Source organism: Pollicipes pollicipes, unplaced genomic scaffold (genome assembly GCF_011947565.3).
Source record: "Pollicipes pollicipes isolate AB1234 unplaced genomic scaffold, Ppol_2.1 Scaffold_7261;HRSCAF=8764_pilon_pilon_pilon, whole genome shotgun sequence".
In the NCBI taxonomy this organism is placed as follows: Eukaryota; Metazoa; Arthropoda; class Thecostraca; order Pollicipedomorpha; family Pollicipedidae; genus Pollicipes; species Pollicipes pollicipes.
Window position 1 is genome coordinate 4403667 of NW_023597054.1, and position 26422 is coordinate 4430088.

General features: G+C 47.7%; 1 protein-coding gene across 1 annotated transcript in view; it reads right to left on the bottom strand.

The window, feature by feature from the left end:
• Window positions 1-19415, bottom strand: part of LOC119112155 (synaptic vesicle glycoprotein 2B) — a 33917-nt gene extending 14502 nt beyond the window's left edge. Inside the window, exons 1-2 of the mRNA XM_037236204.1 lie at window positions 19347-19415; window positions 14315-14567 (exon numbers count right to left, since the gene is read on the bottom strand). Of these exons, the coding sequence (XP_037092099.1) occupies window positions 14315-14567; window positions 19347-19348 (255 nt within the window). The 5' untranslated portion in view covers window positions 19349-19415. The remainder of the gene's footprint in view (window positions 1-14314; window positions 14568-19346) is intronic.
• Window positions 19416-26422: the final 7007 nt, after the last annotated feature.

Below are 26422 nucleotides of genomic sequence, written 5' to 3' on the forward strand. Positions count from 1 at the left end.
ATAATTCATGCCTTTAAAGCTTTGCGTTCGTACCGTGTTTACTTCAGCTTTATGCAGCTTTTCCTGCATTCTGCAGGCTTTTATCCACACGACTGATATCTCTTGCTGACTCTGGTCTAGGTTTGTGCCATTGTGAGAGTGTTGTTGCATAATTCAGTGATGTTTTGGTTATACAGACCACAGCAAGTTACGTTGTTTTAATACGTGCAACCACAAGATGGAAACAAAGCGGCGGAATATTTGCATAAAAAACGTAGCCAAGCTATTAGCCGCCTACATTAGGAGGGCGCGTTGAAATGCACCGAACATCACTTCGACGTGAATATTCGATGAAATATTTGCAAAAACCAGACGACATAATTGTCAATTTGTATTCTTTTCAGTGGGCTACTTCCCCCTCCCTCCAAGTCCAATTTGATTCCCAACGGTGAGTTTAGCCCCCAACATTCTGGAGCCTAGGCACAAGCCGATTGCATTACAGGTGAGAACTTGAAATTATATAATCTTAAGGGTTTCTTATCAATGTTTCACGGGCAAAAAGAACAAAGAAAGGACAAACTCCAATGTCAGTTTCAATTGAGTGCAGCTGACGAAGCTCGTCACACTGCGTGCACTGTAGCATTTTCAGTTTGTACTGCATTCTGCATGTTTCAATTGCTCAACTCATATGCTCTGTTTATCTTGGTTCTAGTTTCGGATTATTGCCTGAGCCGTTTGGTGTTGTTCAGCGATGTTTCAGCCTCTTAAGACTGCGACAAGCTGCGGCCACTGCGAAGCTCTTTCATGTCGTTTTGTCGAAGAATTAACACGCGTTCGGGTGGGGTCAAGTTGACCTCTCAAAGGTTTTTACAAAATAATTTCCGGACGTCCCTGCGTAGCTGCGTCAAACTTTGCATAGCTGCAGGCAATTAAACAGCAGATTGTTTACTACGAAAGTTCTGTACCTTGCAGGATCATTGATCTCATTCACCACTGACCATGGACCTTGCAGGTCAAAGTCAGGTCATGACTGTTAGCGAATGGGATTTCTAGGGCTTCGATGCGACAGCGATGTGTTAAACGAAATCATGCGTTTCTTAGATAGTTTCGAGGCAATTAGTCAATTGAATTTAAAAACCCTTTCATATTCTTTTGACATTAAATGAGCTAAAAAGGTCAGACTAAGGTCAAACCAACCTATTTTGTACTCGAGAGCTTACTGTATGAGGTAGTTTCTGGTGCTCATTTCGAATGTTTAATAACAGGGAACGCAATAGACATCTTTCATAAGCTTCTTGAAGGCAATATTCCACATATGAAGAAACTGAAGCAATCATCAGACATGAGACATTAAGCTCAATGACACAACTATAGGCATACTTCTCGGCAAGAAAGACTGCTCCAGACTACACCATCTCTTTTCAGCAAATATGCTCCTCGATGCGTCACTATTTGATTGTCATCGTATCTTGCACAACAGTGATTGAGAGCCACCTGATGGCCGTTATAGCTGGATATGTTGCCCACAAATGGTAGATATGAACGACTCGATGATCATATTTTTATTAGCTTTGGGTGTCGCATGGCTAGCAGAATGGCGGAGTTTGAAGGACGTTATTATGGCGTCATGGTTGCCTGAATGACTGGAGAAAAGTTTCCTCAAAATACTCTCCACATTCTCGCGGGCGTGTAGCTCAGAGACTAGAAGGTTCGGGTCTTAAGAAAGGTAAGGCTGTGAACTGCACCGAATGACCTTCGAGACGGCTACATCAGTTCAAAACCCCATACTTATATGAAATACTCCCTTTCAATCAGAGTGGCTTGAAATGACCAGGGTAAAAAGTACTATTGTGTTTTCGGGAATATATCGCTGGTGTAATCCTTGGCGCTTAATCAAATGCCACAACCAAAACATCTTTGCATGATTTTGGTCACCATAGCTTTCTTATTATAAAACAAGGTCACTGGGCTTCAATGAGCACCAGTGACCTTTTGCTTAAAACAGGTACCTATATTCACGGCGTTTGCATAAGGGGGCCTGGGGCACTTCGGACACCAGTTGTGAGTTTAACTTTGCTTGACCTTATTTGACCCAAAAGTCAAAATAAAGAACCTTCAAATTTCGCGACAACTGATCCCGCATGTAGGGTAGCCCACCGTGTGGAGTTGGTGCCTCTAGCTCTTTTTAGTTATTTTAGATTTGATTTAGAATTGTTATTTATTTATTTATTTTCTTGGGTAATATCACCAACAGATTTGCATCTTCCGGCGATATCTGGCTTATACTGAGGTTGAAGCCGTTAAAATAATAATAAAACAAAGAGGAACACGTCCGATGATTTTTCGCTAGGGAAAGCTTTGCTAACTTTGTGACCCCCCCCCCCCCCAAATACTTCCTTACCCAAGACTAGATGAAAAGGCTACAATAACCGGGGTATTATTTTTTGTTCAGCCCTGTCATGGACATCACAGCTTTATAGACTTGAACAGAAGCACACAGGGATTCCAGTTGTGCTAATACACCAGCGTCATCTCAAGCCAAAGAAACTTATGCGTCAAGCACTGCAATCACCATTGCTGCAAAATGTGTCCTACTGCATCGCTGTTGTAGTCGCAGGTTTCTTTTTTTCAGCCAGAGTGACAGTGGACCTACAAATGTGCGAACAACGCCAATGCCGTCCAGAGGAGGTGAGGCTGGCTGAGTGTGGGCGAGCTCATTGAGCACCGAGTACGCATGCACCGTGATAACAACGTGGGCAATAAAAGGCCAGCTCAATCATTAACACTGGTACAATCAAACTAAATTGCGCATGGTATTGACAACACCGGTGTTTGGTTCGCCACACGTTCGAATTGTAGCAGGATCGGGAGGGTCGCTTTCCGTTCAGAGGCAAAACAGCTTGGACAGTGCACTTCAGGAGTGCAGCAGGATTACAACGTGTGTTCATTAAAACGAACGGGGAAAATCATTTCCAAAATAAAAGAGCTTGCATAAACATAAAAGTGCATTCAGGGAGTGGTTGAGGACCACCGTCTTCAATAATGCCTAGAGCACCACTTATGTTTTGTTTTCATTGAAATGCATGTATGTTGCCGACTAAATCTCGATTTGACGAGAAAGTTCCTGTGAAATGGCTTTGATCGAAAGGTAAATTCTGGACAGTCCATTCTTGTGACTTTATATGCAAATATTGTACAACTGACTTGAGTACACAATTACATGTTGTTCACGTAGTATACATTTCAGCACGCAAAAAAAGATGCAACCGAGCCTCTTCTGTTCACGAGAGTGACGTGCCTCTAAAAAGCTGATCCAAACCGCGGCTTCCATGCTTGATCGCTGATATATATATATATATATATATATATATATATATATACATATACATATATATATATATATATATATATATATATACATATGCATATATAGCTATATAAACATATATACATACATATGAAGAAGAAGAAGAAATATATACATCTGTATATATCTAACTGGTAGTATAGCAGCGAGCGAAACCCGAGGTTTTCGTACCTGTCTCTTTTCGGTGACTTCAACAAATTTGGTCCCCAATTATGTTGAGAAATCGACAACCATGCAGAGGAGATAAGAGCTATCAGCATTTAAGCAAGACGGAACAGGACAAGAACGAGTTAGAAGTTCACAGGCATTGAGACACATGTTTAAGGCAACGTGCTGTGAAATAATTTTTGGCTTTCTTGGTCATTAAGGTAATCACGACTCTGAAATCGCAGTGACAATCAGGATTGAAGGAGTGAGACGGGAGTCTAGACGAGACAACCTGAACTTATTATGATATTTTGAATTGCAAATTTAAAAAGCTCCATTCAACAACCAAGGTTGGAGGGAATCTTACACATGGGTATATGTTACACATAAAGAACGGGGCAAAATCACGTTTTCCACCTCCCAAACTCCACATAGGCTCGAACAACATTGGGCGTGACCTGGCAGCCAGAAGACAGCGGATGGAGGTTTAGTGACAACAGAACAGAAGAAGACAAGTTTTGAAGAGATATCTGCAGATGCATAACAAAAAACAGAAATACACAAACATTAATGTTGATATTTATATATATATATATATATATATATACATATACTTCATAAATACCTATACAAACTGTGAAGGGAAACCTTCATCTGGTGCGCGGCGGAAGCGGCAAAGTAGGCGCAAGGGGCGAGGAACAGCGGAAAAAGAAACGCTTTTGCGACAGCAGTGTTGGGCAGGGGAAAACAACGAGGGGGCGCGTAGCTTGAAAGGCAGGGTACCGAGTTGTGTACGCTGTTGGAGGCCGGCAGGAGTGACGTGCTGCGTGGCTTAAATACATATCATTTTTGAGATTCGCTAGCTGCTTCTTACACGAACATAAATATTAAGATATATATATATATATATATATATATATATAAACATGCAAAGCAAACGATATCTAAGAGGGTTTTCGTACCTTTCCCGTTTCGACGACTTCAACGACTTTGGGCCCCCAATTATTTTGAGAAATCTACACCCATGCTTGTATCGTTTTGTCCCATCTGGTCGATGGTGAAGTCAACATCAGGCTGCGGCGTGCTATTTATTAGGACACGCAGCCTTCACCGTGCTTCGGGACGCCTAGGTAGTGCTTTGGTTCTCTCACAAGCATGTAAGACACGAAAGCATAAGCGTCAAGGAAATTCGTTGAAAACATTTGTCAGGATTCAGCAACATGCTCTCTCTCATTATATATATATATATATATATATATATATATATATATATATATATATATATATATATATATATATATATATATATATATATATATATATATATATATATATATATATATGTATATAATGAGAGAGAGAGAGAGAGAGAGAGAGAGAGAGAGAGAGAGAGAGAGAGAGAGAGAGAGAGAGAGAGAGAGAGAGAGAGAGAGAGAGAGAGAGAGAGAGAGAGAGAGAGAGAGAGAGAGAGAGAGAGAGAGAGAGAGAGAGAGAGAGAGAGAGAGAGAGAGAGAGAGAGAGAGAGAGAGAGAGAGAGAGAGAGAGAGAGAGAGAGAGAGAGAGAGAGAGAGAGAGAGAGAGAGAGAGAGAGAGAGAGAGAGAGAGAGAGAGAGAGAGAGAGAGAGAGAGAGAGAGAGAGAGAGGAGAGAGAGAGAGAGGAGAGAGAGAGAGAGAGAGAGAGAGAGAGAGAGAGAGAGAGAGAGAGAGAGAGAGAGAGAGAGAGAGAGAGAGAGAGAGAGAGAGAGAGAGAGAGAGAGAGAGAAGAGAGAGGAGAGAGAAGAGAAGAGATAGAGAGAGAGAGCGGAGAGGAGAGAGAGAGAGAGAAGAGAGAGAGAGAGAGAGAGAGAGACGAGGAGAAGAGAGAGAGAAGAGAGGAGAGAGAGAGAGAGAGAGAGGAGAGAAGAGAGAGAGAGAGAGGAGAGAGAGAGAGAAGAAGAGAGAGAGAGAGGAGAGAGAGAGAGAGAGAGAGAGAAGAAGAGAGAGAGAGAAGAGAAGAGAGAGAGAGAGGAGAGAGAGAGAGAGGAGAGAGAGAGAGGAAGAGAGAGAGAGAGAGGAGATGAGAGAGAGAGAGAGAGAGAGAGATCTGTATCTATATTTATATCTATATCTATGTATCTACATATATATCTTGCGAGTTATTACAAGAAATACACATTTTTATATTCATAAAATATACCTCACAGGTGTTATGTAGTAACTGGGCTGCAGGCAACAACCAGTGGCAAAGATGCACAGCTTCACTGTGCCTGACGCATGGAACCTATCGCGACGGTAGCCGTCCAAAGCTGGCCGCCCCCAACGCGGCCAGAGGTAGGATCAGACACTTTCTTGTTGCTTAAGTTGTGGTGCTGGTGGCCACTGCTGTGAAGGGCCGGCAGTGCCGCCTCAGGACCAGCACATCTGCGATGACACGGTGATACTGTAAGAACATCTGATTTGGAAACAGTTGTGCTTGAAAGCGGAATAGTTAACGTTAGAACGACAGGTGCCATGACGGGGAGCTGGCACAATACAGTTGCCCTTAAATAAAAATACTTGAAAAACTTCTCTGAATGATCTTGAAGAGCTTCAACGCCTGACACATGTATAACCTATGTGGCCATGCTCCTTTAAAGCATGGGGAGGAAGGTTTTTTGACATATGGAGAATACAAATGTTTTTGTTTTTCACAGGCTACAGTGAAAACTGAACCCCAAAAGTTAGCTCTCATGTTAGAAATGCTGCACAATAGTTGTTTGGTAATTTAATATAATGACAGATTTGTTCTATTGCCCACAAAGCCATGTAATTTATAACTTAAACTTCCATCCATTGATCCCAGGCAAGGAAAGGCACTTCAAAGCAGCTGGAATGGAATGGGCAGCTAAAATACATTTAGGGGACATGCCATTGTCAAAAACACATGCAGATTTGGCTCCAGGCAATGAGAGCACCAAATGGACCTTAGGTTGCCCCAAACCATACCCCAGCTATGCATGTTCTTTTCAAAATACAACATAAATTGTCATATAATATTTCCGTACTATTTTTCACTCAATATTTACTGCAATTTTTGCAAATAAATTGTGCTTATATGAATAATGCCATGATGTTGCATAATAGGCTATGCCGAAAATTGGGCCACAGCTGAGCATCCAGAATACTGCACTATTTGACCGAAACTTCGACTTCCACAGATGTCACAATGCCGAAATCCTGCCTTGCATAGGAAGCCACCTTACAATGTTATGGTGAAGCTGTTGACAGTTTATCCTGAGTGATTCCATTATTTCAGGATAATATTTAGCACAAATCACACAGATGCTCTATCTTACTGACCAGCTGTAGATTTCAGGTTTATCACAAGCCATTGCGCCTATTCAGTACAACATTTCCTATTTACATTGGATACAATTGCCAAGCACACATTACCTGTTTAACAAGCGCCCGGGTGGCCGACGGGATACCGTTCGCTCGGGTGGGGGTCAATTTGACCCCTGAGATCTCGGGAACTATGAGAGCTAGAAATACAAAATTGACGGAGTATGTTAATCTGTACGTGAACTCACTTAGGTCAAAGTTTGAGGTTCCTAAGTCATGACCTTTGGGTCAAATAAGGTCAGATTCCACGTTGGTCTTCAAAGTACCCCCAGAAAGTAGATAACTGTTTCTAAGCAAAATGTCACATGCTCATTTAAGTTCAGTGTCCCTGTTTGACATTTTAAAAGTCATTGTGACCAAAATCATGGAAGATTGCTCTGAGTTTTGCCTTTGAATAACGACGAAGATTACACAAGGCTGTATGCTCCGAAAAACCAAATGCTGACTTGGATCATTTTAGGTCAGTGACCTATTCTGACCTCTAAGACGTCCATGGCAGATGCACGATGCAGTTCCCGCTATCAATAAATCCGAAATGAGCAACATAAACTATCGCATAAGCAAACCCCAGAGTAATAAAACAGCTTGGTTTTGACCTTGGTCTGACCTTCATGCCTGACCTTAGGTCAATGCAATTTGCTCATTCAATTGTTGTGTGGTCTAAGAAAGCATTTCAGAGATATATGTCTACGTCTAGCAATTCGTTGTTGCATCAGATTGAACGATTTCTTAGAAAATGACTGCTGAAGCCATGGTCTGACTTCGACCTGTCATAGGTCAGCGACCTTACAAGGTGCATTTAAGTGTTTCACCAAACGATCCGGAATTCACTGGATCGTTTAGTGTTAATTTAGTAACGGATCGTTAAGTGTTTCACCAAACTCCGGGCGCGTGTTAATACAAGGTACTGCAGGTAATTGCGTGGAGTAATTACATTTTGTGATGGCGGCCCACCCCTCCCCCAGTATTGAAATGTACTGGCTAGCATTGGTTTACCCTTCTCATTTGTTGCTAAAATATTACAAAAAAAACTGAAGTAAAAGTTACTTTTGCACCATGATCGCCTTATTTGAGCACGATTCGATGGCATTGGCTGGCCTATCAGATGAATGAAACAAAACCACAAGATTAAAATTGCATTTGGTCAAAATGAAGTGTTCCAGACCCAAAGAGAAACACACATTGCGTGGAGGTTTCCATTTGACTTGATTTGATGTTTATTCTCGATTATGGACATTACGCAGTACGTAATACGATGAGTGGATTGGCGCGTACTCGAAACGCTTAAATCTGAGCTCCTCTCCTGACAATAACAAGATATGGTCATCGCCGCCAGGGAACTTATGACCCACCGCCCATTCGTCCGATCTGAAGCCGACACGGGCCAGGCGCCCGCCGCCGCTCCGGTCTACACATAGAGCCGTCTCGGGCCGGCGGCGGACGCCCGGCCCGGCAACGCCGCCCAATGGCCCATCTTCTGCCTGCGCCCGCTAGAAGTTTTTAGGCGAATCGTTTGGTCTGAAAAATAAATGTTTTGAAAATTTTTGCTATCTGCTGCCCATTGCGATCCTCTAAACTGCTACCTCTGAGATGGATACTTAGTCGCTCGTTATGAGTAAGCTCAGAAAAGTTTGGAATGGTACGATGTATTTTACGTAGCGTTGAAATTCGAATTTCATGATAGCGAGGACAGTTCAGTACAAAGTGTTTAAGGGTCTTCATATGGATAGCCACACGAGCAAGAGGGATTAGGTGTAGTTGGATTTTGAATTTCGAACAGCCCCCAGCACAGCCCACCAGTGATTTACACTTACTGATTCTTCTGATCCTGAAAGGAATTATCTTCCAATTTCACGCAAGCTGAATTATGTCAGAAAAGCCAGCAAATTTTTGACATCAAATGACCCACTCTAAGTAGTGCAGGCTGATAATTCGTTTGGTTTAATATAATAGCAGATGTATGCACAGCATTGCATCATTACAGGTATTTCCATTATCTTAGTGCTGTCCTTTCCGCAATAAATGTATCAAGGTGTTCATGCAGCTGTGTTGAGTTGATATAATTGCTGCTTGGCCTATTTCATGGGTTTCAACACTCCTGCAATGGTGTAACGTTATCACTGCATTTGTTGCATGCTCAAATGCCAATCCAAACGTTACTCCTTGCATTCATATATTGAAAAACAAGACGATTCTCAGCTACAACATTAATATATCTGAGAACACATTGACCAGCCTCTCGGCATGCAGCACTAAACAGCCGGTACCCTATGCCATACTGTTCATAACTGACTCGCTGCGCAGCAACTGAGACATAACGCCATCGATAATCAAGCAGAAAGTTTAAAATGAGTCACGACGTATAAACCGAGACATAATGTGACTTGCCAGACAAGAAGGCGTATCAGAATGATCTAGAGGCATCTGAAAATACTTTAAAATAATCCTATCCTCCAACCAACAACCAGATCACTGCACCACAATTCAAGCGTTTTAGTCTGATTAGCTTAATAAGTCTGAATATTAGTCTGATATACTATTTTTATTATACATAATATACATTATATATATATATATATATATATATATATGCATATATCATAAATAATTAGTCTGAAGCGCGATTACACTTAATTGCCCCAAACAAACCAAAGATGCTGCTTGCATAGCACTGCAAACTTTTAGTACAACATACTAAATCTGGTATTAATCTCGATTCTGGTTTGATGATAGTATGTGTCGATACCTACTAGTCAAAACTTTGGAGTAGCCAGTGTTCTTTGCCCTGACAGGCTGCAAAGGATGACGCACCTCGCAGCCGGGCTAGTGAGTGGTCTCCGCCGCAGCGATCGCGTTCCACCCGTTCTGGACGCGCTCGGCTGGCGCAGCGTCGCGGATTCTGTGCAACACCGGGACTGCCTGAATGGGTACAGGGCACTGCTCATTCCCGAATATCCCAGTGGCCTATTCCTAACGTGCGCTGAGTCTTCCCAACGCCAAACTAAAGCTGTTGCGGGGGTGTCAGCCCGCTGCATCTGCCACGCGCCCTACTGAGCCACCCAGCGACACTTTTCGTATCGCGCCGCCGCTGTGTGGAACCGGCTGCCTGCGGCGGCCGTCCGCGCCCCCTCGCGCCAGGCATTCTTGACTGTTTTAAGTCGCTGACTCATCGACTGAAATTGTATGTCTATGCGTATGCATGTATCTCTGTACTGTGTGTGGGTTCTTTTTCCTTTTACGACTGGCACCAAACAAGCACCACGTGGATGCGCCTTGGATAACATAACTGTAACTGTAACTGTTGCGGCTTTTTGTGGCTGCACGAGGGACTAGAAGACCAGGACACTGGTTTTCCATGATATTTTGCCCATTGCGCCCCCCCCCCCCCTTCCCAACCCCCTGGCGCAACAGATAGCCTCTCTCACCCATGTGCTGACCGAGTTGTAAGATACCGCGACTAATGACTGCATTCATTCAGATTTGCTGTCACGTGCTGACGTGCCTTGTCCAAACATGTGTAGCTGTACCGCTCACATTATGACATAAAATAGCAGCATGCCAAGAGAAGACGGGGTAGGCTACCCCAGGTCAAAGCAGCTAGGTCAATGCCCACCTCCACTTTGTCAAATTTCCATGCATGCGATGACACTTAATACAATAAGAACGTGCCAATGCTGCGGCTGTTCCCAATCGTTAGATTGGTAGCTTGTTTTGCTATTGACAATGTGAAGAATATTGCCACTGTGCATAATCCAAGAGGGCATCCCCCACCCCCTAACTCGCCCAGATATCCAGTGGTTAACTGCAAGGCAATACATTAAAAGCTTGGCGTTCTCATTGAACTCTATCTCCCCCCGCCCCCCCCCCCCGCTACGAAACCAGGTTGTGCCCCTGCTTTCCATCACTTGGGCTAATGTTTGCTGTGGGCTCCTCGGCGATATTGTGGTTCACGGATTTCTTGTGGCTTCACGTGGAACTACAAGATCAGGACACTGGTTTTCCATCATATTTTTCAGGCCTCAATTTAATATTTCACTGGTGGGTTTTGGAGATACTAAATTAAATCACATGTAAGTCTCCAGCAGTTATTTACTTCCTTTTCCATTTCGAGCCCAACGTTTTTGCATCTCAGAGGGATTCCTGAGCCTCCTCTCCTCTTACCATTGTTGTATGCGCTTCTGTGTTGAAACAGCACAAATTGGACACCTAAACTGAACATGCATATACAGTGCAACAGCCTGTAGATATTCTGGCAAATGTATACGCAATTCTGATGATTATGTGAGTGAAATCAAAACATTCCATAATTGTTGTGCCTTCTGATTGCAAATAAACTGCAGCAGACGCTGCCTTATTTCGAAGTCCCGGTGTCGTACAGCCCGCATCAGGTCCATCAACTGGCAGCGACAAGATGATGCAAACTGCTTTTAACTGGGAGTGCCGTTGGCATTGCCAGAGGCAAAATACTGCGGATTTTGTCGTGCTGGCCTGTTCATCTCAAATACATAACCTTGCTTCTGTCGCTTATTTGTGTTCAAATAACTTGTGAAAATAGAGACAATACACTAAGCTAAAGTAAAGGTTACCAGCTTGTGTGGTTACCGTGTGATTATGAAGGTACGCATTATGCATTGATAGTGCGCAACTATAGTTTACTTACATGACCATCTGAGGATCCATCAGCCTCTCAGGCACCTATAAAAACGTGTTGGCTGTCGAACGGCTCGCCGTCGGCGCTAACCATGGTAAGTTTTAGCTTTCCATGCGCCATGTATAAAAACTTGTTTCACTTCGTCAGCACCGAGTGGCGCTGTCTACCCCGTCCTCGAAGTCCCTGGCACCTGCCGTCCTTTAAATAGCAGCTGTTGGCAGTGTCAGTGCAGCAGCTCTGACACTACCGAAAGCTGCCATTTTTTGTTTGGTGGCGCAGCTCCATTTGAAGGTATGCGATTGGCAGCGGATAAATGCGGGTTGAGATTTCGGCTGGAAAGGATGGGAGCGAGCAAAAGGCACAACACTTTTGTCAGCATGAAATTTTTAACAACAATCTGGGAACTTTTGGCCAACGTCGTCCTCAACTCCTCAGAACGTGATAATGAATGCATGCGTAGACCAACACCAGCGGGCTCGCGTCGCTTCGAGTGAAGACATGCATAACTGCACCTGGTTGTGTATCTGGAAAGAAGCCTACCTGCCAGCCTAGTTCCACATCCCACTTGACCTACTTGCCTATTCTGCGACCTGCCTACGATTTCTCTGCCACCAAGGTAACTTGGCCCTGGGAAGATTGTGGGGAGGATGGGGAGATGGATGCCCAGGCATATGCCTTGATAAGAAGGTACCGTGAAGACATGCACCAAACGGTAGAACATTTATGCGTGTGTTTGAAAGCAGCGTCATTAAACCAGGAGGTGAATCGGGCAGGGCGGGGGAAGGGGCGCACATGCCATGACAGTTCAGTCAATGGTAGTTAGTGGGTAGGTACCTTACTGGACGGTGTCACAATTAAAAGGCCATTTCCCCCCATTTTTGTGCGCAACATTTTGCCAATGTGATAAGAACTGGGCAATACATTCAAAGTATGCATTTCCTTGTTTTCATTGAAGTACTCGTGATATGTTTGTGGTTGACTATTCACTTAAAACCAGCGAACTGAAAGGAGGGGGCATGACCATCCCCTCACCTCCCCAGACGAGTGCCGACGCCCTTACACGAAGTTATCCGCCGTGCTCCAATTAGTTTGCTCAGGCAGCTCTGAGATTCGTCAACACATAGCTTCCTGCAAAGCCGGACGGAACAGCGATCACAATGCCTGAGCGCCTACCCATACAGTACATTTTATTCAGATCCACCATGAGCCTCAGTAATAGATTGCATCAATGACTTACGTGCTACACTTACTTTATTTCTGCTCGGCATACCCAATACAATTTTTTGCAACTCGGAATGCTTCACACTTCATTCAACTAGCCCGAAAAAGCAAAAAGTTTGCACGCGGTGCTACATCTTCCTGTGCACCTTTGACCACTGCCCACCCCTCACGGAGAAATTTGTTTTGAATATAGATATCAAAATATTATTGTGACACAAAAACAACAAATTACACGCATTAGGCATCTGTTGAAGCTAATTTGCACCGACAAAGGCTAGTTGATGCTCTTAATGAACGTAGTCGACCATCGTAAAAATAACAAGATATTTTATTACGGTAATCTCTCTGTTTGAATAATTTTTTGGCAATGAGCGGCGATAATCGTTTTATACAACCGTCCGCAGGTCGTAAAGCACTTTCATAAGTTCACGGATTTTGGGTCCTGACGTGCATCACACATCATCACGATGATGTCCAGTGTAATTCAGAGCCATGGCACCGCGGGCACCAGTACAGTCATCAAAACACCACGTGCCATTGTCCACGTGCGCCATTTTTATGTTAAACCTTGGCGTCCTGGTACGTTAACAAACGGTACAAGCTTCTCAAACGTTAGGTTGTCAAGTCTTTGTTTCATTAACTCTCTAGCAATTATATAACTGCCTGATACCTTGCGCATCTTCCCTTTTCGCCAGAAAACAGTGCAGCGCACCACGACATGATAATGAAAAAGTAAAGAGTCCTACTTTTAAAGAGTCCTACTTTTAAAGAGTCCTACTTTTAAAGAGTCCTACTTTTAAAGAGTCCTACTTTTTAAGAAATACGGTCCTACGATCATAGAACCACGTGTGCGCGCCACGACATAAGTAAAAAAAAACACAGCAAAACATTAGAACAGCAGCCATAACGGTCGCGTGGAAGGTGTTTTGCCACCGTTGCGCGTCCCAGAAATCGATGAACTCAACTGTGCCCCGCTGGGAGTGAAAACAGACGGAGACGGGAGCCAGGACGAGGCGCGCCTGTCGCGAGCTGGCTGCGCCTCTAAACGTTAGACAATACCGCCAGGAAAGACGCAGCGCGCTGCAGAACAAACGTGACAGCTGAAAATAACTCAGCTTTCTTCCAAATGCCCACATCACGCGACGCGGGTTTTGAAGGCGGGATCTTTTTCGTGTTTGGCTTTTTGCCGTGCTATTATTTTTTTTCCCAGCAACCATCCCGTAGATGGACATGTCGTTGGATTTCGGTGTGGGACAGATGCTGAGACGGTAATGTTAGCCAGCTCAATTTGAGCCACCAGCACTTTTTCACGAACGGAGCGATATAATTGTCACTTCAATGATGGATTTGGCAATGTATGGTGTTTTGCGGCCGGATTAAGGATATGTCCAGTTTTTTTTCGAAATGGCGCGGCAGTATGTGGCTGACAGAGCGTCCCGCCATACTCTGCGTCATAATCCATCAAGACAATGTTCCGAGTGCAGGAGTCGCCCCTTTATGCCATGCGCGGCTAGAATTGTGCTCACGTGCCTCTGCACCTCGCCGTAAATGGGGCGTTGGGGACCACCATGGCGAGCGAGGTCACCCACCTGTTGGATGGCGTCCTCGTGAAACTGGCTGAGCACACTGTCCTCTGTGTCGAGCTCGGCTGCGTCTGCCAGCGGCGCGGCGCTTGGGTCGGTGGTGGCGCCGGCGCCGGCGCCGGCGGCAGCCGAGTCCGCCTCGGCCGGCGCCGCGTTGCTCTCCGTGTACGACATGAACGGGTTGGTGGCGTGCCGCACCAGGGAGGCCGACTCTGAGCTCGGGCCCTCCGTCCGGCCGGCGCCGTTCACATGGCGCGACCTGCCGCCCAGTCCGCTCGCGTCACGGCCCGGTCACGGCACGCAGGGGTCACGTCACGGCCCGGTCACGGCACTCAGGAGTCACGTCACGGCCCGGTCATGGCACGCAGGGGTCACGTCACGGAGAGGTAACAGCATGGAGGGGTCACGGCACGGCAGGGTCACGCGACGGTCGGGTCGCATCAAGGCCGGGTTACGTCACCGCAGATTTGTGTCACAAAGGGGTCAGGTCATGGTGGGGTCACGTCCCGTCAGTGCGAAGTCACATCACGGTAGCGCCATCCCACGGTCGGGCCACGTCATGGTTAAGTCTCCCCACGGTGGAGTCACGTTTCGAATGGGGTCATGCCATGCTCGTGTCCTGATTTGAGTTACGGTGGCGTCTTCGATTGGTTGATTGATAAATATCAGGTCGATTAAGACATATTAATCCCAGTGCTGCCCGTGCCCAGCGACAACCAGCGATAAATGACGACAGTTGACGACGGGCGGATACGTGCCCACGCTATCTCGGGACATAATAGAAAAAGGTATGAATGAAACGCCGTTGAATACCTTATACAACAACAACGTTTCGTCATCTTTGTTTTGAGTTGGAGACCAAGATCATATCGATCTATTTATTATTTTTCTTCCGACCTGTAAACGATCAACCCACTATCGTTGTCGTTTCAATCTGATAGCAGCTCAACAGTGTCTGTCAGTCACATTATTGTGCTGCATCCATAATTATATACATAATTATATACTAGTGGCGTTTTATCTAGCCCAGTATGGTGCTAAAGCAGTTAGATTTCAAGGTCAACCCTGGTCAGTAACCTATGACGACTTTTCTGGACTAATTTTTTCGTGCACACGAGAAAATTACACTACCGAGTTGAAAGTCGAGTGGAAACGTACAGACTGTGGCCTTGGAAGGTATGCAAAGATGATGAGTTAAGGTTACCTTTTGACGGTGGCCTGTGGCGACCTTTTGGATGAAATCTATTGCGCCCAGGTAAGACAGTTATCTCTAAGTAGAAAAATGAGCAAAACAGATACATTTACGAACTACGGGATAAATAAGCAACACCAAGTATTGCAAGTAAAGATCAACTTCGGTCAGTGTCCTTAGGAGATCAGACAATGACAATGTTGTGCAAAAACATCAACTAAACAAAAGCTCAAGCTCAAATGAAAGACGAAAAGCTGCAGAGGGATATTTCAAAGCTCTGTGCAGCCTGCACACGCTCCGATACAGTATCTTGCTCAAGGCATTGTTAGCGTAGTTCTTCATATAACCAAACGGACCTGTCCCAAATTAGGCTTGATCAACTTGGCCTGGCATAACATACTATACGCAGAGTGTTTCAGTGTTTCGATATCACCAGTACGCATCTGATATTTTTTAAGACCTTTTCAGCACCATCCTCCGTGTTGTTGTACCGTGCTTAGTTCTTGAGATGGCAGGATGGGGGAGGGGGGGGGGGCGGGGGGCCACAAAGCGCTTACTTGACCAATGTTTCCTGATTTGACCAGCAAAGTCACATTCACGATTATGAAGCTATATCTCTCTCATGCACTTGGACGAGAAGTTTCCAAGGCCGTCTCTCCCGGGGCTCAAACGTGCTTAGTCTTCAAGATCATTGAGGAGCCTTTAAGGCCCTCCCTCGAAGCGCAAAGGTGTGACAAATTCCATTGGTACGAGGGCGTAACGCCACAAAAACTCGCATCGACGTCAAGCAGACGTGCGATTATATCTGGGCGTCTCTTCCAGCACCAGACAGGTCGGCCAGGGGCGCGCACGCCACGCCTCCAGCCGCCCAGCTGACAGGCCGCGCATGGACCCATCCACCGCCCAGCTGACAGGCCGCGCATGGACCCATCCACCGCCCAGCTGACAGGCCGCGCATGGACCCATCCACCGCCCAGCTGACAGGCCGCGCATGGACCCATCCACCGCCCAGCTGACAGGCTGCGCATGGACCCATCCACCGCCCAGCTGACAGGCCGCGCATGGACCCATCCACCGCCCAGCTGACAGGCTGCGCATGGACTCGCTCGCCGCCCAGCTGACAGGCCGCGCATGGACTCGCTCGCCGCCCAACTGACAGGCCGCGCATGGACCCATCCACCGCCCTGCTGACAGGCCGTGCATAAATCCGCTCTCCGTCCAGCTGTTAAAACTTGCGCCGATTACCTCGCCGCCATGATGAATAAGCCTTTTAGTGCCACCAGCGATGTTATTTTGGACAATCCTAACAAACTACCGTTGTCACACCGATAGCACCATCAGCAATAGGAATGGCTTAAAGCTGTTTCATACCGGCGGAAGCGTCAAAGACATGAAGAAGTTGAATCGAAACTACCAAAAGCTGAAGCGAAAATAGGTATCGTCAGGTTCATTCTCAGTTGACGGTGCAGAATAAGATGGCATGTTTTATTTAAAAGAAATGATGGCACTGCAGGGTGTCCGGGTGTTCTCGTCATGGTTATCAATTGGACATGTCGGATCTCTTCAGGTAGGATGCTCCGAGCTCTCATAGTGTTAGAAATCAAGGACATCTAGAAGCTAAATGATGATGAGCTAGGTGATTGCGTAAGCAGCTTGCTGCCGTACTCTGGTTACGAGATCTGTCATACAGGCCGTCACGAACAGTGGATAGCAAAGTCGGTGGAAGAATGTCTTGTGCCTGTGGATTAACCGGATCGGCCCCGGTGTTTCCAATACCGGGTAGCTGTGTACATATGTGGGCTGAAGGTCGGCACTGGGTGGCAGTCCCATATCTTGTCGCTCTGTCCTGCAGTGTTTGAAGTCCCATATCTTGTTGCTCTGTCCTGCAGTGTCTGAAGTCGGATGGTGCCTGGTGGTCAGGTGTTCAATCGAACGCTAGGACAGACCGGTCTAGGAGTCGTAGGGGTCTCAATTTTTATTCAGTTTATGAAATGATAGGTCGGTTGTAAGCGAGTAACATCACAGAGCGGTCAGACAACGTTGGGTCAAGGTGAGGTTACGATGAGGTCATGGCCGAATAATATTACAGAGCAGCCAAACCACACTTGGTCAAGGTGAGGTTACGATGAGGTCATGGCCGAGTTACATCACAGCAGGGTCAGACAACGCTGGGTCAAGGTGAGGTTACGATGAGGTCATGGCCGAATTACATCACAGCAGGGTCAGACAACGTTAGGTCAAGGTGAGGTTACGATGAGGTCATGGCCGAGTCACGTCACAGCGAAGTCACGCCGCGGCGAGGTTACGATGAGGTCTTGGCCGAGTCACGTCACAGCAGGGTCACGCCACGGCGAGGTTACGATGAGGTCATGGCCGAGTCATGTCAGAGCGGGGTCACGTCACAGCAGGATCGCGTCACAGCGGGGTTATATCGCCACCGGATGAGTCTCAGCAGACGTGGCTGTATCGGAATACGCACGGCTCTGTCGGGACGGACCCGGCAGTATTGACCGACACAGCTATATCGAGACATACGAGGCTCCATCTCCCTCCAGGGTTAGCTCGGCTGTAGTGTGCTGCGTAGGCTACTTATAGAGCCAATGGTCGATAGTGCAATCAGATGCGTATGAATACCACGTTGACAGTGAACAGTCGTTACAATCTTCCGGGCGTCATCAATCTGCTAACTGTCGGAATGGCCCGCCTCTGCTCACTCTTGTGCAATATATAATGCAAGAATGAAGGGAGAAGCCACAGTGAACGGACAGTAACCGCAACTAGATAGGACAAAAACGGCAAGAAAATGATAAGCATATGGTGCAGTCCATTACGGCGACCCACAAACACTGCCAACAACGGTCTAGACCATCTCAGCCGATCATGCCAAGTGTCATCGCATCACTATGACATCATCATGCCATGTACCATTGTAAAGTCATCCGAGGACAAACTATGTCATAAATGAAACGTGTGCAAATACATAACGCAATATTGACTGCATGTTCATGTCATTAAAAATTGATTGACTATGTAACTGAAGGGATTGTTGAAGTTTTACACCCTGATACATCCTTTTTTTGCCAATTCCAGTGGGACCAGGATATAAATGGAATGTGTGCAGGATATATAAGAATATAGATTTTTTTGTATGACATCTGAGTACATTGCTTAAACTTAATGAAAGTTGTGGGACCCTAGTCAATGATCAACTGGCACCCCATTTCACCTGTACCGCACGGCTCCATGCGGCGGTGCGCCCCATTCTTGACCCAGGGAGCGTGCAGAGCAGGCGGTGCGGGGTGCTGGGTGCGGCTCAACTCACTCTCAGCATGCGGTCGGTGGCGTGGACACGCCCGGCCGAGTTGTCGACGTCCGGCGCTGAGACCAGCCGCCGTCAGTGCGGCGCCGGCACCGGCCGAGGCCAGCGTGACGGCGCACGCTGGCGTGCAGCGTGTGGACAAGAAGTAGAGAACATTCAGCATTTAAAGGCATTCACCCACCAAACTGAGCGAGAGCAACACAGAAGAACAAAGGTGCAGTTTTGAATCTTCCGTGCGCATAGATAACGAAAATGCTTAAACAAATATGCACTCGCCAATCACATACAAAGCAAGCAAGAGAACGGTCCAAGACCAGCGTAGAGTGCAGCACCGAGCCGAGGTGGCGCGAGTCGTGTTAGCCAATCTACGAAGCGATAACCACAACATGCGCAAGGAAGCAACTGGACAGTGAGCATATGCTACACAAATGCCAGCGGCGCAGGCAGCCGCCGGTACGGTGACGCCGCACACTGCTGCATCTAGGAAGCACGGACATGCCGTTCACTTCGCACTCAAAGCCACTGACATGGAGGTTGCCGACTGACGTCGCTGGCTGCTGTCCCGCTGGCCGTGCGTTGGCCGGGCCGCGTCCGCCCCTCCGCAGCGCACTGGTCGGCGCCCGGGGCGGCCCGCCGTCGGCCGTGCTGCCCCTCCCCGCTGCGCCGCGCCGCGCCGGCCGCCGACGGGATCGATGCGGCCGCGCGGGCGAGCCGGCGCGTGGCCATACGGGGCCGGCGGCCCACTGTTTGTCAATCAGACCCCGCCCACCGACAGTGGCCAGGCCACGGTCGATAGTGCACGTGAATCTGAAGCGCAATCCCGTCTGCAATACGGATCATCACAGCATGGACGGCACTTGTCATAGCGACACCTGCCGGGGTTAGGTGATCAATGCACATCCATGCTTCCAACCACGTCGGGGATCGTGGGCGTGGTGTAGGAAGCGAATTTTCTGTAAGTATGAATTTTGCTTACGTATAGAAAACACGACACATTGCATATTTCCGTCTATCGGCTATGTTTGCACCTAGCCAAACGTTGCATGTGCCCATTGCTGCAAATGCTTCAGCTTAAAAGGACCCAACGATTGCAGCCACACATGAGTGGACGATGTACCTACCTAGCACCGTAACCGAGGTCATACGGCGATGCATTTGCGAAGAACAACTCAGCTGTGCATTAGTTCACGTGCTTTAACATGTAAGTTTACGTAACAAAAAGGCTCAGTCGATCCCGTCCAAGCCCTCCGCTATAGCCCAATTTCAGGGGGTTTGAGACACGTCTGTACTCTTGAGTATCGCATGGTAAGCGGCTGTTCGCTGGTCGTCTCAGGGCGGATCAGTCTGCATCTGTTCGCGTCCGGCTCACGGCTATTTGTGGCTGGTTTGTGGTTGGATCCCACTCTCGTGTGGAAATATAGGCCAGACGTAGACTGGGTTAGCACGCAAGACATATTCCCGTCCACACGTATGTAGCACACATGTGCCTGCATTTCAAGGATGGACCCAGGATCCAATAGTTCTCCTTGATTATGGGATCCCGACAATGGATCCTGAGGTGATTTTGCGGGCTCCGCAGCGCATTCCCGGTATTGAGCACCTATTTTGGCTTGAAGATCCAAAGGAGAATATGTACATCCCGAACTCCATGTAGAGGATCAGCTGTCAGCCCGTTCTGCTGCCAGCCGCAGCGTCCGGGATGTGCGGCGCCTCTGGGAGATACGAGTCGCCTAGTGATGCACTTGCACATGCGAGGTGCAAATCCAAAGTACACGTTGGGAAATGGCTTAGATCAAACTGTACATTATGGATGGAGGTTCGCAGGCTGGTCTGGTAGGCACTTGCGGACTGGTCCTGTAGGCGCTTAGGTCTGGTAGGTGCTGAGTGACCTGGTTGAACCCGTGCAGCAGTTCGGTAAGGCTTTGAGAATTTGCACTGCTCAAAGGTTCTTAATCGCCAATAAACCGTAAGGTTCCATCGTTTGTGAACATTTATGGAGCCTGATTTGAAACCGAGATCATACGTCGTAATTCGGCGTAATTGTAGAAGAGACCGGCCGACCACTACCGAGGTATTGCCACCCCGTCATTGCCCGACGCGTATATTCCGCGCTGGTTGTTGGTGGAGCGACTCGTCCGGGACGAGCAGGACCTGCCCCAGTGCATGCCGAGACTGTCCCGACCGCAAGGGATCGATACTGGTATCAGCTTGTCCCGGCTCATCGACACACACAGGCTGACGCGAAATTCCGGTCCTCGTGTGGGCTAGGGCCAGCTGATATAGCAAAGCAAAGCTTGTGCCACGCCATGGCTTGTGGAAGAAAAGTCGCCACACTTAAAGTTATATGCGTGAATTTTCACTTGATGGGCCGTGTGTTTAGTCTGTGACAGCGAAGTCATGCAACAAAATATTTTTCAGCGGCTATACGTAACTGTCAGGGACGCATGGCAGACGTTCGACTATCACAGAGGCGCATGAAAACACGCGAAAAACAAATGAAAATGACTTTTGAAAGCATACAACAAACAGGATAAGAGCAACGAAGAAATCATATGCCCGAGCAAGTGAGCATGTACCTAGCTCCAGCCAGTCAAAGTCTTGCTGCCCACCAGATCACCGATGTGCCGAATTGAAACAGATAGTGATGCTGACGACTCGACTTTTTCACACGTAAGGTAGTCTCTAGTCACAGTAATAGAATGTCAGTGCTGACAACGAAGAGCTACGCCAGCTAAATACACTTGTTTTGCAAGTTCCACGGACCCAGGGGCGGATCTAAGGCCCTGCGCTGGTACTAGGCGTCTTTGAAGACGTGCGAGGAGGGATACGATAACTCTGGGGGCATTTGCATTGGTCTTAAGCTCTTTCCATTTACGCGGATGACCCTGCATCGGTGCCAGATAGCTCTTGTTAGCGCGCGGGGCACACGAGATAACTCTGGGCACCTCGCTTTGGTCTCGGGTTCTTTCCGTTTGTTACGAAAGCTCTGCGCTATTTCCGGAGCCCCTAAGCTTACTCACCGGGACTCTTTCGATGCTCAGTGACCTTTATATGGGCCTAACCTCCTTACTATTTTCTCCCATTTGCGGAGCGCCCCACGCTCTTTCCGGTATCTACTTGCTGCCTGTCGGGACACTTCCAATTATCCTAGGTCTTCGGTATTGGTCTTGAGATCTTCTCGTTCGTTCGGAGGACCCGGCGCCGCTGACGCACCAACTCTGTGTGCACTCTGTGCTGTTCCGGCACTCGGGACTGTGCAGGCGCTCGGAGGACCCGGCGCCGCTGACGCATCAACTCTGTGTACACTCTGTGCTGTTCCGGCGCTCGGCACTGTGCAGGAGCCGTCCGTGTTGGTCTTGTGTTTTATCGTAGCATACATTACACAAATATTTTGACACATTAGTGTGTTGCAAACATTACCAAACACACACATTGGAACGACAATGCAAATAAAAGTATTACGCTCATAGTGGTGAACAGGGAGTCAAAGGAGATTTTTCCCGTGGGAGCGGCTGGATCATACAGAAATTTTGAGCTGTTGAGAAGGATTTCTGCAAAACTAATATCACTGATCAAGTTGTACGCGTCTGATGCAATAATTAGGGAAAGCACAGAAAGGTGAGATACTCCTTTCAATGCTCTGAACGGGTTAGTAATCACATACAGCGACATGAAAAATCGGGAACCAGCCATTACGTAAATGTTGACGTTGAAGCGTGAAGGATCGTCCGTCTTTGAGGCAGTGTCCTAGCATTTTCACTTATTGTTGCATCAGACACGCACGATTTGATAATCAATGCCAGTTTTCTCTAAATCTTAAGGCTCGCTCTCTTACATGCTTTCTGGTCAATTCCCGGCTAAGTCCGTAAACTTCAAGGCCATTTACACATAAAAGCTAATCACGTTCAATTTCCGGTTAATTTAATTACAATGCATTCCGGTCGTTGCTGGTATGTCTCCCAGCAGTCTTGATGAGCGAAAAATGTATGGTTAACGATACCATTACATCTACGACATAGACCAGACCAGTACGGCTGATGGTTACACAGCAAAATGTCCACGAGTCGCACACTAGCCAGCACCGGAGAACATTTATATTCATACAATTGGAGCCGGTATGATCTTACCCGCCCCCATTGCTACCGATTCAGACTTCAACATCCCGAGCGTTCAGAGAGAGAGAGAGAACATTGTTTGTTTTTTTTACCAGACCGCAGCAAAATAGAACGTTGGTGCACTATTGACCAGAATCAGTGAGCTGACAGTAGTACCCGGAAACTATACTGAAATGATGCCCAGGAAAAACGTGATTTCTAATGCCAATGGAAAGTTGCATGTTGCTTTCTATTAAGGTAATAAATTCAATCCTTTAACCACGTTGTTTTGGAAGTTGGCTACACGCGGGCGTGGATCAGTACCGATCAGGTCTAGTCAGTGCCTATCAGAAAAGACGTAAAATATGTATAAATGTCACTCCGATGACAATCCAGGTTATATTCATCCTGGAATGGGGGAGGGGCTGACTTCAGTCGGTGGGCTGAGTCACCATGACTGATAGAGTCGTCGGTCGAGGCTTCGAAGCTAGCTGGTATGTCGATTGAAGTAATTTGATGCTACAATGCCGCACAGACTGTTGGTTTTCGCATTCCTCCCCAATGACGCATTGCCCACTGCAATATTGACCGTTCTTAGCGCTGCACGTGCAAATCTGTTCGGGACGTCAATGCGAAGCTTACAGGTGAAGACGAGTAAAGCCCACGGCCAGAGCGATTTGACAGGCTTTCGAAAGCCTACATTTTGATCGGTGGTAGTGTCGCCCGACCGCCGGCCGTTACCTGCTGCTAGCTGCGGCTCCGGCGACGCGCAATCAATGGAGACTGCAACGCTGGGCACATATTTTTTTGTTTAAACGGATGTTCCACATTTGAAAATATTTAAGCAAGCATTAAATATAACGAAACAAGCCCACTTGTAACTATTGGTACACTTTTGAGTGTAAAAGACTGCTCTGGACGACATAATTTCTCAGGTTATTAAATATGCTCTTCAATACGTCATTATTTGATTAAGTCATCGTGTTATGCCAACATTGCTTGAGAGCCAATTAATGACCGTTTACCTGGACATCGCGCCCACGAGTGCCAGATATGAACGACTTGACATTTGTATCTGTCTTGGCCTTAATCGCCGTACGACTAATCGAATGGCAGGGCTTTGATGACGTGATGACGACGCCATGGGTGTTTGTGTAACCTTGAATTGATTTCCCCGAAATATTCTGCATATCTTCACAGGTGTGACGCTCACAAACTATAAAGTTTAAAGCCTTAAGAAGAGTTGGGTTGTGAAGCGGCTCGAAAAATCTTCAAGATGAGTATTTCAGTCCAAAACCCCAAACAAATGTGAAATGCTTCCTGTAGAGCCTTTGAGTCCTCACAGTGTCGTGAGCTCTTTCTGAAAACCCCACCCTGCGAAGAGCGGTAAGATTTCTCGCTCGGGTGAGTCCATTACGTGAACATTTAACACGAAGGTAACTGTTGCAAGTTACGTTGCTCTATTAAAGTATGAACCGCTTTTCATTGTTACTCCACATCTTAAACTTACTAATTAAAGTTGCTTTGCTCCTTCCACTCTTTTATTCTCTTACGTATTCTGTTACTTTTTATGTGCTGCTCTACTTTCTATTGACTTTCTTACTACTTTTGAGTTACCTCTTTAGCTTTTTAACTCGTTTAGTACTTCTAAGTTGTCTACTACTACTACAGTAGAATACTTTACAGGCAATGATGTTTTGCGCTCCACGTAGACACGTCGATTCCTTAGCAAAGACAGTTACATTGCGTTCCGGGTGGAGCACACATTCTTGCTGAATTTTCGTAATAGTTTACATGAATGTTGCAATGCGGCATCAGTTTGGGAACCACTGGGCACAAACAGGCACGGTGTTGCACGTCATTTGGACAGCTGGGTCGCAGTGAATGGCCCGTAGTTTCCGTCCGAAGATGGCTCTCGACGCTGTTTACTGTGAGGGGAGTCGCATAAAAACCGTTCAACGTGATACGGTGAGTGGAGTGTTAAGAGAATCTGTCAATGATAAATGTGTGTTTGGCACTCATTTTTTTACGTTAGCTCTATCTTGGACCTCAATAATATAAATAAGTACTTACAAATTTTTGGGCGAAGGCGGCAGTATGCTGCCATTTTTGTTTAAGCGAACGCTTCAGGCAAATTACACACAGCTTCGGATATTACCACCTGTAAAGGCAGCCTTGGTTTCTTCAATGTACTAAATCTTAAGAGACGCCAGCTCTTGGATAATCCCTCAACCATTCGACATGCGCATGCAGAATACCACGCAAGTCGACAAGGTACACTGCGATTATGAGACCGGTGTAGAAACTCACCATTGTAAGAACAGGATGTCACATCCGAGCGTGGGTGTTCAGGCCATCACTGCTGGCGTGAGCGTGGGTGTTCGGGCCATCACTGCTGGCGTGAGCGTGGGTGTTCGGGCCATCACTGCTGGCGTGAGCGTAGGTGTTCGGGCCATCACTACTAGCGTGAGCGCGGGTGTTCAGGCCATCACTGCTGGCGTGAGCGTGGGTGTTCAGGCCATCACTGCTGGCGTGAGCGTGGGTGTTCGGGCCATCACTGCTGGCGTGAGCGTGGGTGTTCAGGCCATCACCACTGGCGTGAACGTGGGTGTTCAGGCCATCACTGCTGGCGTGAGCGTCGGTGTTCGGACCATCACTGTTGGCGTGAGCGTGGGCGTTCGGGCCATCACTGCTGGCGTGAGCGTGGGTGTTCGGAACATCACTGCTGGCGTGAGCGTGGGTGTTCGGGCCATCACTGCTGGCGTGAGCGTGGGTGTTCGGACCATCACTGCTGGCGTGATCGGTTGATCCCGGCCGCTCCTATCGGCGCCCACGACGTCCGCCGCCATCGAGCAGCGAAACCGACGGTGGTGCGCACGGCAGGCCGGCGGAGGACGACAGAGCGATCCTGAACTGAACAGCTGCCGACACACGCCGGCCGCTCAACAATCTCGGGGCGCGGCAGCCGAGCCCAGCCACTGCCGGCGCCGCTCAGCCGTCTCGGGACGCAGCAGCGGAGCTCAGCCACTGCCGGGCCGCTCAACAATCTCGGGGCTCAGCAGCCGAGCTCAGCCACTGCCGGGCCGCTCAACAATCTCGGGGCGCAGCAGCCGAGTTCAGCCACTGCCGGCGCCGCTCAGCCGTCTCGGGACGCAGCAGCGGAGCTCAGCCACTGCCGGGCCGCTCAACAATCTCGGGGCGCAGCAGCCGAGCTCAGCCACAGTCGGGCTGCGGCGCCGCTCCATGCGCACAGGTGCGTGTGTGATCAGCTCCGCTGAATGCCAAGGCAAAGGACTTTGTATCGTGCATCGGGTGGCCCCTCCCGGCAGCATTGCCGCAGGGGGCGCGGGCGACTCCGGCATCACTGCCACACAGAGCGCGAGCGACTCCGGCATCACCGCCGCACAGAGCGCGGGCGACTCCCCTGCCAGAGGGAGGCCTGGTCTGTGTCATGGCACGGCCATCGCGGCGTCACAACGCCATGCGGCCGAGCCGCTATGGCCGGCATC